Source organism: Lethenteron reissneri, chromosome 64 (genome assembly GCF_015708825.2).
Source record: "Lethenteron reissneri isolate LAM-NWPU_2019-01 chromosome 64, ASM1570882v1, whole genome shotgun sequence".
In the NCBI taxonomy this organism is placed as follows: Eukaryota; Metazoa; Chordata; class Hyperoartia; order Petromyzontiformes; family Petromyzontidae; genus Lethenteron; species Lethenteron reissneri.
The window spans coordinates 2,758,615-2,774,142 of record NC_083842.1 but is presented as its reverse complement, the minus strand read 5'-3'; the positions used below and the strand labels follow the sequence as shown (position 1 = coordinate 2,774,142).

Genomic DNA, 15,528 nt, shown 5'->3' with positions numbered 1-15,528 from the left:
TAACACTGTCCTCTCCCATCATTGAAATGCAGTACAGTATAACAAAAGCACAATAAAGATTGTACATTGTCCTCATTCATATTTGGAGAATGTTTCAGCAACCTGAAGAACTGATTAACCAGATTTCCACCTGTATGCCAACATTTTAATGGTTGTCGAGCAGAAAAACAATACAGCTTTCAGAATTTATATCACTACATATAGTAAAAACATTAGTCTTACAGATATTTTCAGACACTTAACAGCATATATAATTGTTTAAATTACCAGTATTTATTGTACCTTTTTACTAGACACAGACAAAGATCCCCCATACAGCCTTGACAGACTGTAGGGGCAAGTGCTGTTAGCAAGCACCAATGAAGGCCGGCACACACATGAGGGGGTGGGGGGCCAACACCATGCCCAGCCGCCTTTGTCTCCATAGTGGCAATGTTTAGACAACACGCCAGGTACTTATTTGAAGCTGAGTCGACCTACGGGAGGCCCAGGACCAATAAGTGGTATTGGCCGTGAGCTGGAATCGAACTCAGGCCGCAGCGTGCTAGCCACTACACTACCACTCCCCACACCCACACAACAACAACCACTGTTCACCACTAATGGTGGTGATGTCACCACGGCGCCTGTGCCAGGCCAGGTGCACTCTAAGGTCATGCGAAGTGTCGAAGGCTCTCTGACGGGATGTCACAGGACCGACCCAGGTGCCATGGGTTGACTAAGTGAGATCACTGGCAGATGTACCAACTGTGCTCCCCACTCTGCCAAATTTCTGTATTTTAGCCACCCGGCGCTCTGCTCACTGTTGTGAGCATTGCTCCTCTGCCCTCCGTTGTTACTGGAGGGCGACTGCCTCCAACTCCCCAACAGCATCCTTCATGAACCTGCTCCACAGAGGCCGATCGTGACACTGCCGATACCAGGCAGCAGCAAGTCCAATAAGCTCCATATCCTTCTGTACCACGTCACTCCATCTCTTCTTGAGTCTGTGCCGTCCCTGTTTATCCCCATCTATCCGGCCGAATAGAATCTGTTTGGGCATGTGGTGGCTGGGCATGCAAGCTACACGACCCGGCCAACGCAGCCTCGCTTGCCAGCAGAGCTCACTGATGGGACTGTGTTCAGATCTTTCAAGGATCTGTGAGCTCCTCACACAATCCAGTCTGATGAAACCCAGGATGGATCGTAGGCAGGCTAACCTGAAGGTTTCAAACTGCTGCAGATGTTCCTTTAGAGGGCCACACGTTTTGCAAGTATAGAGAAGGGAGGGCATAACTATGGCCGAGAAGACTCGGATATTTGTATGGAGCGACAGGCCAAGTAGCTTGCACAAAGCGTTCCGCAGCTGCTAATAAGTATAACCCGTAAAAACAAAGTTTTTCACTATAAATCCTTTATATGCGTGGCGGCTAGAGTCCTCTAGTCCTCTGGCTTGAGATGGCTGCCACCTATGGGTCAGATGAATGTCTGCCAGTATTAAGCAATTGGTAATTAAATATTTAATTTGTTTTCCCTATACAGTGTAAAATTTTGGAAAAAAAATTTCACGAACATTAATTGTCTCGCACAACGAGTCTGTGTGCAAAATGTCAGCTCGATTGGATCACGGGAAGTGGGATAAAAAAACGACAGAAAGATTTGCACCGTCGTAAGCAAGCAAGCACGCAAGCAAGCAAGCGAACTTAATATAAAGGATTTAAAAATATAATGCCGCTGAAATGATTCAGAGCGAGACCTCGGCTGGCAACCCGGAGCTGGTCATAAGCACGCTGCCCAGGTACAGAATCTCTCTCCACCACTCTCTCCACAACTGCCCCATCACCCACACCACTAATGGGAAGTTGAGGGAAGGGAGTATTTGAAGACGTAAAATACCCAGGCAAGTGCTTTGTGGGTTGTGGGGCTGTTGGTAAGGCCTTATCTCTGAGTAATATGCTCCAGATTTAGCAGTAGTGTCTCCAACTTATTCTCAAAGTGGGCAGCAATCACCAGATCATAAGCATACATAATATGTTTGACCAATAAAGAGCCATCTCTTGATCGCACCCGGGCATCGATCCACCTCCCATTGTATCAATACCAGATGGAAATTAGACCGGTACATCCATGGAAAGACTCTTGAACTACGTGGTCAAAGAAGATGTTAAATCATTTAGGGGGCAGAGGACATCCCTGTCGCACCCCAAGCTGAACAGAAAATAGTTCCAATACCCGGCCAGGCAAGTATACTCATGCCTACCAACCAATGAAGTTCCTTAATGAGTGTGAACAGACAGTATGGTACTCTGAAAACACGAAGAATAACCCAGAGCCCTGGGCTATTGATGGACTTGACCAGGTCAATAAAACAGAGATGTAGTTCCTGTTGAAATTCTCTACACATCTGTTGTATCATACAGACAGAATAAATGGTGTCTATGCAGGACTGCCCGGTCTGATAACTGTATTGGGGCTCCACAAGCTTCTCATCAGCATGTCTGGCAAGGCGATGTTGAATAATATAATTCTTTTTAGGACCTTTCCCAGGACACTGAGGAGGGAGATACCCCGGTAGTTGTTGCAATCAGTGCAGTCCCTCTTTTAAAATTTGGCCATCCTTCCAATTATGCGGAACCAGTCCTGTGGACCACACAGTTGTGATGATGTTATATAGGGCAGTCTGAACACAAATGCCACCCTCCCTCTGCAGTTTGCTTGGGAGGTCATCTCTCGCTGGCGCATTACCTAGTTTCAAGCTCTGGATCGCCCTTCGTACTTCCTTAACAGAGGGTACATCAGCCAACCACTCACCAGGAGCGGCTACTTCCTCCAATATTTAAGGCTCAGCAGCAACAACAAAGTCAACCCCACCCTGCCTTACGATGTTGTTTGAGCTGAGGGGTTTTCCCTCCCTCAAGACATACATTCACATGCACACACACAGGGACCAGAGAGACATAGAGGGGAAAGTGCAAAGACACGCGGAGGCATGAGAAACAAAAAAAGATGAGCAGCAAGACACTAGAAAAAAGATGTGCAATAAGACGTGGCAAGGAGAGACACGGACAGTGAAGCCGACACCAAATTTTACTGTCAACTCCATTAATCCCAAAAGAGCAGAAACTTATCAAAACATTACAATGGAATCCCCTGAGACAGCGGATATTCAATGACAAATGCAGAAGGGAAACGGCCAACTTACAAGTTCCTCGTCGTTCAGCGAGGCTCGGGTGGCCATGGAGGAGAGAAGCCCTCCCTTCCTCTGCATAGCAGCCAATGACTGCAGGCGACAGGAGCAGAACAGCACCCGTTAGGGGAAATAACGCAAGAGGGCTGTGTGATCTAAATTACCTAGCCCACAGCCAACAACCTCTCACTACCAATCAGGGTTTTGTATTTCAACACTGAAGCAGATACCTCATTTTAATCGCTTGGTTGTAATTACCATGGCCACTGTTGTGTAGTGTCAATGGCCTGAATACTCTCTGGTTCTTTTGGTAAAGTCACATAGGTATAAAAGAAAAAAATAAATCACGACGTTTAGATTGCAACACAAGCAATCATCATCAGGTGGGAAAACCACAGCAAAACATTTTCTTGCTGTGGTCGTGATTTATTTTATATTTTATTTTATACCCACGTGACTTTACCGAAAGAATCAGAGAGTATGGATTCCTTTAGTCACGAAAGCTTCAAATCTAGAATGACCTGAATGTTTTACCTTTTCCATCGGATGTTATCCCACTTTGCCCTGGTGTTGTTATTGCCAAACATTTGTGTCTAGTGGAAATCATTATTCTAATCCATAAAATATATACATTTCAATTGGATTTACTTGAAGCTGTAACATAATAATCTGCAGTTTGATTATACAGGAATCAAACTCATGGCACTGGGTTCACAGGAAAGTGCACAAACCACTCACCACTGCTCCGCTCCGCTAAACCGTGCACTGTTGCAAAACACCTACTGTGCATTATGGTGCATAAAATTAGTATTTCAGAATGTTAAACAATAAGTGTGAATTATAATTAAAATCAGCAATTAATTCACAAAGATGTGTTCAAAATTCCATAAAAATGCAGTTGCAATGAGTTACTTACCATTGCCTATCACAGTTAAAGCATGGACAAACACAAATGTTTCACAGCTTTAGAACTCATACTAATTAAACATTGACAATACATAGAACATAGCTTAGTTGAACAATACAAAACAAGAACACTGTATGAAGTTACTTGGCAGTATAGGCCAAATTGTGTCAGTAAGTATAGCTAATTTCTTATTAGTCCTTTAAAGCATCAGAAGTGACCAGACTGATGGCTAACAAAGGATTAAATTATTATTTTTAACCATTGGCAAGGTTACATAATGTACAGTCTAAATAGAGGCCAGGTAACTAAGCAGGATAAGTAAGTGCAAATTTCTTCTCTGTTCACTTAGTAATATGTTGCTCCTGTGTATTCTCTGTGGACACATCTAAATAATATGTAGCCTTGCAATGTGGGTATGAAACATGTACATGTTAGCTCAATATAACACTGTGAAGTGTATATATATACAGTTTGTAATTCTTTGCATTTTAATGTTAACAAATATTCTCTAGAAATATCAAAGAACAATGTTTTTTTCTTCAACTTTTAATGGAAATGGAAATAAAATACATTTTCTCATGCATTCGGTAGGAGCTTGGGTATATAGTCTCTGCTGAAGCTCTAGCTGTTGCTATTTAAGCAGTGTTTCCCGATTGTTGCATCTCTAATTTCCTTTCGTAAGAAGCTAATATGTCAAGGCAACAGTGCTTAAAAACTGCTAGATACGTACCACATCGCTGACGAGTGGAATTGTTTTTCTTCGGCGCAGATTGGGCATGCTGTCAATGCCATAGAGCCCACTCCCAGACCTGAACAACACACACACATATATACAGACAATTATCATTCTTAAGTTATCATATTTATATTAAGCAGACACATTGTGTGAAGTGGCAAGATGTGAAGAGTGGGTGGTCCAATCCATATTCAATCGTAACATTGTAGAAAACCATGAACACAAAGGGGGTGATTATAATATACATTCAGAAATAGAATATTTATTCACCCTGGATTGCACTCATCATAAAACTATGCACAATGCAATATGAATACATTAAGATACAAAATACCTACATCCAGTAAGGAAAATACAGTATTATGTTATGAGAAGTCCATTGGTAAAATTCTAAAAGGTAGTAACCAAATACTGAAGGAACTGCAAATACGTATTATAATCACCCAGGAATATCTGTCCTTAACGCGTGTGACGTCACTCCACATCGACCAGCCCCCTTCATTAATATTCATGAGCAGGTGACGTCCTCCAAATGGACCCCCCCGCTCCTCATTAATAATCATGAGCAGGTGACGTCCTCCAAATGGGCACCCCCCCCCCATTATTACCCAACTATAATGAGCCAAGAATGTCTGTGTGCAACGCTCGTGACGTCACTCCACGTCGAACAGCCCCCCTCATTAATGATCATTATAAGGTGACGTCCTCCAAATGGACACCCCCCCCCAATTCATAATAATTAGCGGCTGACGTCACTCCACACGGGCGGGCGAGGCGCCTCCTCCCCCCTCCTCGGCGTCAACTTACAACCCTCACTACAAAGGCAGAACCCTCACGTCACGTGATCTCCGTAGCGCTGTTGAGACATCAAAGTAAAAAGGACGTCATGATGAACGAGGGATTATTACTGTAAAATTAATATAGGTCTGTGTCACCGCACCCTTACTAATTGCACACGCAGTGATGCAATGACTATCAAGTCGTGGTCTGCTTTTCGCTTGCAAGTTTCAGATTTACTGCAATACACCGGTCCTTGGACAGGCAAAAGGCTAGTAAATAATACAAGCTGCTGAGAGTAATGAACAATATGGTTAATCTTGTGGAATGTTGACTGAAGGTTCAGTGAATGATATCTTGATTTTGATTGGATTTAGGGTTTTTAGATAGTGCTTTAATGTACAAGTCTAGTGGCTAAGCATGCATTTGTGTTCACTGTTTTTAATGGTATTCATTAAGTGGACAATGCTTAAAATAAAATAATAATAAAATTACATGTACCATTTAAATGCAACCGCATGTCAAGATACTGTGCAAATCCATGGGACATAATTTATGATCAGTTGATGTGTAATATACCTCTACACTGGTGTGTGCCATACAAATAGGCAGCACCTCCATGTTATAACTTGGATGAGGGAAACTCTGCCATTAGTTCAAGGGGTGGGAGGTGGGAGCCAGATGGTGAGACTGAGGCAATGCCTCGGCTAACAAGCAGGGAAAGAGGAGCATATTATAAGTGGAGGCACTGTAGTAGAGAGGATAACACAATTGGAAGATCTTCTTGGTTCTTTCGGTAAATTTCGATTTAAAGCTTTCGTGACTGCAGGGATTCATCTTCTTGGTTCTTTCGGTAAAGTCACGTAGAAGGGAAGTAATTAAATAATAAAAATAAAACATAATAAAACAATTCTCACGACGTTTCGGCCACAACGCAAGCAGCCGTCCTCAGGTGAAAACCAGGTCGCCTCGACGGACCTGGTTTTCACCTGAGGACGGCTGCTTGCGTTGTGGCCGAAACGTCGTGAGAATTGTTTTATTATGTTTTATTTTTATTATTTTATTACTTCTCTTTCGGTAAAGTCACGTAGAAGGGAAGTAATAAAATAATAAAAATAATAAAACATAATTTTATTATGTTTTTAATAAAAATAATAAAACATAATTTGATTATGTGTTATTATTTTTATTATTTTATTACTTCCCTTCTACGTGACTTTACCGAAAGAACCAAGAAGATGAATCCCTGCAGTCACGAAAGCTTTAAATCGAAATTGGAAGATCGTTTAATTTATGTAACCCCTTGGCGTTTACAGCAATATTAAGTGGGAATGAGGAAATGTATTTACCTCCCGTGTTCTAAGTATTCTCCCCCGTGTTTAGTTATTTGAACGAAATTTCATATGATGCTGAATTTCATCATGAAAAGTTTTAAGTCACCGGTGAGCTCTCTTTGTCAGAATTTGATCAATAGATTGCACGTATAGTTATTAATAACTTTGTAACATGACAATCTTCTTCGGTGGTAGAGGGTTAGTGGAAATACTTTTGGTATAAAACTACCATGTGGCCTCACCCAAAAACAAACATGGGTCCGTGTATTGGCAAAAAAAACCTACTTTTTAAATTTACATCTATGCTGCTCAATTTACATTTAAGTTTCTTGTGGTTGTTTGCACCATTCATGCAAATATCCCTTCATTAAAAAAAATGTTATTTAAGCTTTTCAACTTGAACTAATAATACAAACATTACATATCCGTTATCATATTTGGTTGCATATTATTTTACAAACAGTGCTTGCACAAGCCCAATGTACAAATTAATAAGAAACACTGAAATGCAATTTAAATTTTCCAAATATTCTGGATAAATGTAATTCTTTTTGTAAATGATATACTTTATTGTTTGGCAAAGATTGATTGTTGCGTGTTCAATTGTACCTGAGCATATCCTGACTTAAAATCTTCTTACAAAATGATGTAGATGTATGTTTTGAAAAAAAAAAATGTATAATAATAAATAACTTTCGACAGGTAGCTCAAAAGTGTAAATTATAGCCAGACCTATGAGACCACATAGGGCACCTGTTTTTAGTATTTAAACTAAGTAGAACAAAATATATCTGGGAAACAGGGAAAGACATTTCAGGGGCCTGAACCATTGAAACTTAACAAGCCAGATGGGGAAAAGGAAATAAGTGAAGATTTGTTTTCACCCAGGGTACAATTTATCCTAAACACAAACCCTGCCAATAACCAAGCCAGGCATGAGGCATCTGCACTGAAGTAGGTTAGCACTTAGTGCATTTCACAGCCATTTTGTTCTGGGTCATTGGTTCAACAGAATCAGAAACTTGGTAATGTTATGGGACATTGCCAATGCTCTTTTAACGCTGTAGATACAAATGACCTTCGCAAATCTCTTGTAAAATTAAGACATTTGGGGCACTGTCATAGCCTACATTAATATGTAATATTCATATTATTTATATTCTAATATGGTTTACCATGTCTGTCTCACTAAAATATTCTCTGCTGGCATATTCATATATATAACATGAAAACTACTTGGCAATGTTTGCTTGGTGAAAATGTATTTTAATTATCAAACATTAACTCGTATCTATTACACTTTTAGTAGTGCTGTTGTTGCTGGCTGCTCAACCTTTGGGCCTGTGATCAGCAACTGTGATTAAAATAATATATATTTGTAAACACGTCTTGATAATAGGGTTTCCCCCTTTTTTCTGGCAACAAAACAGGTGTTAAGTTGTTAAAACACCAAACTGAAACCTTTTACAAGGAATCATGTCTGCATTAACCACGATACTTGTGGTCAGAATGCAAACAAAAACATACTCTGGTAATATATGCATTGGCTTTTACAATTGTCTTTGACAATGCATATATTATCAGACGTCTTCTTTAAATGAACATTGAGGTATTACCCATCTCCTGTTTCAGCACTAAGCCAGTGGTGGAAACTCTTCTTGTACAACGAATTGAAACGAGTTGAAATTACTGTTGGAAGAGGAGGAAAATGCAAACTCTCTTTGCCTCTCACTGGATTTGTGCTTCTAAAAGAAAGTGTTAATGCATGGACGTCAGCCATTGTGGCATTGCAGTCTTTCGCATTCATTCAGGAGTGGGTTAATTACGTAATACAATTTGGTCTACATCTTCGCAGCTTGTTGCTAAAACATATATTTTAATTACCTTTAATGTGCGGTTTTATAGCCTTAATGTTAACCAGAAGACTTGCATTCTTTGGTCTGTTCAGGAATTATATAATTTTAGGTCTCATCATTCCTGAAGATCAAATTCCCCAGATAACGTTAAAGCTATTCGAACTACTATAATGTTTATATGACAAATTAATATAGCAATACAATACAGGTTCTAAAATGCGTGGTAAATGTATATTTACGCAAAGGTACTGGAAATATACAGATGGTGGAGAAAGTGTTTTCCACAGGGTCGATAACAATCATTAACCGTGCCAACAGGTCCACAACTTCAACTGTAAGAGTTGCATAAATTGCGGGGACTGTCTTTGTTGTGACCATTGTGTGTTTTGTTGTTCGCAAACAATTCTCAAAGGTTAATCGTACTTATATGTGTTGTAATGGTTAACAGATACAGCAGTTTTTTTTATGATTATTCAAAGCATAGAAAATGAAGAAAATCAGGATACATTACTACCAAATTATATATTCAATATACATTTACATTAACTGAGAACTTTCGCCTAAATTTATTGATATTGTCTTTGCGACTATAGCCATGTTCAAAGTCACAACAAAGTGTCTTTTAATGGTAGAAACGTTGACAATAATGTTGCAAATAGCAGTTTATACAAAGAATGATCACTCAACGTATGTCAATCTCGTATACATTCTTGTGACCATTCCATCATCTCACCATTTGGGGCTACATTAATATTAAACAATTACATAACATGTTAAACAGACAGACATGAATTATCAATATATTGGCTGTTATCCAATGCAACACATCTTTTAATTCTAATCATAACCAAGTTTTACACCTCTCAAACAAAAACAGCATCCATTTCTCAAACACAGCTGTGAAATTTTCACTTAAAAAAACCCTACCGCTGAATAACACGAGTCAACTCAATGAATATTTAATGTTATTGACGTGTGCATAGATTACATCACAGGAGACTGGGTATCTTTTAAACAAATGGATTTCAACATCCTGGTAATTGGTATTTTAATCTTGTGAAATGGCCCTCACTGACCTCAAGCATGACTCAGGCCCTGCTTTGTGGCAGAGAAGCATTCTTTATTTGACACCTATGGACAAACAACTTAATCTAACTATTATTTTCTAATGGTCATTACATTACATGTACACCTTACATAGTAGTTTATTTATTATCAAACTGTATGCATATCTAGTCTCTATACTTTAATCCAGAAGATATTTCATTTAATTAGTTATTACATTTTGCAAACAAATTGAACTTGAATTACAAATAATTCCAAATATTAGTTTAGCTCCCACTGCCCACAGCTATTACATGGTCTATTTAGTGCTGAACAAAAACGTGCTGCTGTCTTCCTTGATGATAATATGTACTTGTGGTACTGTTTACACGTTATTAACATATGGAAACAAAGCTCTACCAATATGAATGTCCTTGTATCTTACCAAAAAGGCCTCCCTGAAAGTATTTGAAAACCCCTTTAAAAATAATCAGGCCTCATGCCTAGTTATAAAGTGTTGTTTGAATTATAACTACGCAATGGAGAATGAAATCGTCACAAATGTATATTTTAGGAAGTAATTATCGGAGACATTCATTTAAAGAATCCATCCACCTAAAGTTATCCACAGCGGTTGGGTTGAAGCTAGATTTAGTTATTCAGTGAACAAATCAATGTAAAAACTAGCACTACATTATTTATTTTCGCCACTTTTAAGCGTCTGTTATTGAGTTTTGCACCGTTGCAGATAAGCAACGCTGGCCAAACAATTTTTATCAGGGACGAATTTTCCCGACAAGTCTCTTTTTAGAGCCGTTTTGTACGTCGGGAGAGACTGGAGCCGCAGGATACCCTCAAGAGGTCTGTAAAGATTGGTCACGGCCAATTGATGTTGCTATGCTGCCACCTCTTAAGCACATCGTGTATATATGAATCAGACGATCCATCAGCTCTACCTCCTACCACTGGAATAAAGATGTCCGACACCCACAACGAGCTAGAAAAATAAATACATCACAAGATATTCGTGTTAATGTCTACGCACGATTCCCACGTGTGTATGAATACAGCTGCTTTAGATCATTTGCATAGGAAAGCATACTGCCAGGCCTCTACACATCTCTGCGAGATCATGCACACTAAGTTGTCACTGGAACACAAGCAGAATTAACAGACGAAAAAAAACCTCAACACGTTAGTCAATAACACTGCCTTAAACGAACAAGATAATAGATTACGTTTCTGCCAAAGGCGATGAAGTGCCATTGCCTGAAACGTGACGTATTATATATATTTTAAGGCAGTATTATTAACGAATGTGGTGGAGGCTTTTAGCTTTTGACAGCCAGGTTTTCCTCGATAAATAAATTATATTGTATAATTATCTTTGTCAGGATAAATCCCAGAAGATAAATGACCAGAATTCCCGAGCTGCTATACTCAATAGATACGGTTTGCCTTCATATAAAAAAAATTACTACCAGGACATCTGTTTGGCCTTGCAAAAAACAGGTCCTGCGGCCCAAATGATATACACTAACAAAAACACAAATGCATGCATTGTAGTATATGTGGAGAGTGTGTACACTCCCTGCACCGTGTATGCAGTGGTATCATTGCGTGTTGTGACAGAAACGCTGCACAATCCTCCCCCCCATTTCAAGATTCGCTTGCCTTCCGCGTGGAAACACCGGACCCTCGCTCCCTCACCATACAATGGGACTATTAAATAGGAGATTTCACAATTATTCCTGGAAGATTTTCGCGAATGCCATTTTATAAAATGTTTTTTTTTTTACTGTGGAAGCTTTCCGCCACAAAGCCTTTTCAAAAGCACACACACCAAGTCGATTTTTCTAATTGAAGAACTGAATAAAATGAAATGGCAAATAAATTAACATTTAAATGAGCCGACTCCGATCCAACATTGCTAAATGGCATCGTAATTTTGTCAGTCGGATACCGATTGGATAAAAAAAGAAATTGCTTAACCAAATCCGATTCCACACTAAACAATAGAAATCAATGAAGTGGGGAGCAGGAGGCGAGGGTGTACAGAGCGAAGCTAAGGAGGGAAGGGGTTGGGGGTGCAATCACTCAGTGGGGGGGCCAGGAGAGCAGATGAGGATGGGATGAGGTCCTGTGTGTGCACGCTTGTGTTTCTGGACGTTTACCATAGGCGTGTGTCCCCTTTATACGGGCATGTTATTGTCTTGTGTATTTGTGTGTATGCTTGAGTGTGTTTCATGTGTCTGTGCGTTCGTATACATGAGCATGTGGAAGTTCATCTTGTGTGTAGGTTGTTAGTAATCGCAGCTGTTCAAGTAACCTGGTGACCTTGGTTTGAATCCCAGCCAAAGGTAACTTCAGTGGCAAGTAGTTTCTGAATATTTCCTGGACTTCCAGAGGAGCATCTCAGTCCAAAATTAGTACCCAATGCAGCGTAAACATAAGTACTGGAGAGATATACAGCTGGTCATGGTGGAGGCAACACCACCCTCTTACACACAGCGTCAGCCTTACCCAATGCTCACAAACAACATATTACCAACAGCCCATAATGCTGACTTATGTCTTTGTATGTTTTATGTACCTCGGTGTGTTTGTATTTGAGTGTATTTATGTGTATGGCATGACATCGTGTGTTGTGGTAAGTGGTGGAGCGGTAGTTGTCACACTGCACTACGGAGTTTGATTCTCGGTCACAGCTAAAAGCAGTGGTGAGTGATATGTGAGTTGGCCCTGGGTCTCCCTGAGGTCATCTCAGCTTTAATGAGAAGCTAGTGAGGTGTGCACATTTTAGCACTGGGGAGACAATGATGTTTGGCATGGTGGTCACCACATCAGCCCCATGTGTACCATTTCAGCCTTAACAGAGGATCACTTGCAGCACGGATTCCAAGTCAATAAACCTATAAGAGTGCTCTTTGATCCTTGTGTGCCTCAGCATGTGTTCATTTTTGAATTATCCAAGTTTTTAAAAGAAATTTTTTCTAACTAAAGCACACGTAAAACAACTCATATTGGTTAGATTTTCAGTTATTGTACGTCATAATACGAATAAAAAAACAAAATTCTGGGGTCATCTCTAGAAAATAATTACGTACAATATTTAAGCAAAATGGAAATTTGTGAAAATATTTGAATATGTAAATCATACTGTGCATATATTAAGATGGCACAGAAATTGTAATAGCCTTGTGTTTAGGGGCCATCCATTTAGTAGGTACGCAAACATCTGTCAAATCTTTACCCCTCCCCCCCACCACCTGCGTACGTACGCCTGATGCACCCCCCCCCTCGAATCCTAGAGAACGGCCGATATTTAATCAACGCAGAAACGATGAAGGATTAATAATGTTGACGTGTTTAAGCAAACAGATAGTCCACCGCTGGCTGCATTAAATAATTAAGTTGCGTACACTGGCCTCTGATTTTGCTGAGCAGCGTGATAGCTACAGTCAGGGGCACGTGGCACACAAGTGACGCCTCTCCCACAGTCCCACTTCTCCCGGCAGTACTTGTTGTCTGACAGCTGAAGACACTGAACTGTGGCTCATTTGAAGGCCAATGTAGACAAACTATTATCGAGGCTTCACACCCCCCCCCCCGCCCCCCCCGTTTCCTATGCGTACGTACATTGTCAGTAGATCCCCCATGCAAGCGTACACATTTGGGTTAACCCCCCCTCCCTCCTCCATGCGTACGTACTAAATGGATGATGGCCCCTTATATGAAGGATTACACCTCAAAATGGAGCTGAATTCACAGATTTATTTTCTAAAACGTGGGAAAATGAAGCATGTTTCAAAAAGCTAAATCCTTACAATCTATAAAACGTAAAAATTGTAAGCGTATATATGCCATAAGATTTTAACAGCTGCACTGGATCCATTACCATAACGACCAGACCTTTTGAAGGCCCATAATGACAATTTCATTAAGGGGCAGGGGATATGATTTCGTCCCGTTGCTGTTCACACATTTATAGCTCGTATGTCGAACTCAAACAGTAAACAATATACAATGCGAAAATACACATTTTATTTAAGCTAAGTTTTGTTGGATTTACCAACTATTCTTTATTGCAATCTGGTCTATACAATATTAACATTCATGACTGTCAATTATTAAATCTGAGAAGTGTAATTTGCATTGGCAGAACAAGTATAATATTTTATAGGATGCTGTATATTGAGTATATATTACTGTTAATGTAAAACATTCATATAGATTTAAAAAGCATTTTCTGAAATTGTAAATTTCATGATTATACATCTAGTATATAGGAGAAATGGTAATTTCGAAGAATTTCTATACATAGCATGCATATGAATGTTTATCATTAAATAAATGATCGATGCATGTGTTCATGCTGCATGTGTGTGTGTGCCGGGAAATGGAGCCCTTCATGCCAGTATGCTATTCTCAAGGTAATAAGATGCAGGCCTCCTCTAGGTTGAATCAGCCTACAATTAATTCCAGATGCAATGCACAAAATAATAGCATCAAAGAGAGAGAGAGAGGGACAGAGGCAACCATCCAGACTGTGTGGCATGCCGAGAACACGTGTGAGGCCCCCTTGTTTAATACCAGACAACACAATGTCACCATGCATTAATGTCAACAAGATAATGCATTTATTTCACTTTAATAGGCGATTTCTTCTTGTTAAAGATCTTCAGAACGAATATAATGCAGAATGTATTGTAAGTCACGCAGCACAGCTACACATTACATTTGGGATTCCAGGCATTGCCAACACTTACCCCACTACCAAGCTGAACGGAGAGAAGCTTCGACTTTCATTTGCCTGAAGGGGACAACGAGCTTCGTTACTGACAAATATAAAATATATACATTGTTTTGAATGCACGTTCATACAGTAATTAAGTACTCGACAACAAAGAGTGTAAGTTACAATTTGAATGAAGCATGAATTAAACATGACAGTTCTGAAAAGACCAAAAACTCCTGCTTTCAACAGTTTTTTTCTTAACATTGCATACAGTATTGCACATATGGTATACCACACACAGTTGAAACACATACCTCAAAAACACATACCTCAAACACAAAACTCAGCTTTTAGTTGAGTTGAACATAAAACCACTGTGGAAATGGCACCATTGTGGAGAAGGGTTTGTGAAGAATGAACTATATTTTGTATCAGATAAATAATATACATTTACATATAATATATTTTATATAATAATACTTTCATCATTTGTGATGTATATTCATTGGCCATTTTAACAATCTGCAGCAATGTGTAAAATGTATATTAATCAAATTCACACCAACTTAAATGTGGTGATAAGTACATATACCATAAAAATATTTTTTTTTATTTCAAATGCACATTACTGGGTATTCCGATTTTTACAGAATAGATTTTCAAATGATTTAATTGAAAGATTTTTGGTAAAGAATACTTAGTATTGCAGCATACCCTGCACATGGTTCCAGTTTGCTCGAGGGAATTATTGCTCAGCCCTGCTAGTCTATCAAGAGCAACTATAGAATGAATTGGCACAGGACATCACCAGCAGACAGAATAATCACCTTCTAACACCTTTCTTTATCTTACAATTATGTGAATCGATGCAAATACAAAACCTTAGGAAATTAATTTAGAAACTTCCAACTACCAATTCAATGGACACATATACTTCTACATAGGTTTTTACAGCACTCCGTCGATCCAT

General features: G+C 39.4%; 1 protein-coding gene across 1 annotated transcript in view; it reads right to left on the bottom strand.

Annotated features, from left to right (window-relative positions):
• Nucleotides 1–15,528, bottom strand: part of LOC133359271 (protein unc-13 homolog A-like) — a 246,827-nt gene that overhangs the window by 119,092 nt on the left and 112,207 nt on the right. Inside the window, 3 exon segments of the mRNA XM_061577750.1 lie at nt 3,182–3,259; nt 4,804–4,882; nt 14,590–14,633. Of these exon segments, the coding sequence (XP_061433734.1) occupies nt 3,182–3,259; nt 4,804–4,882; nt 14,590–14,633 (201 nt within the window).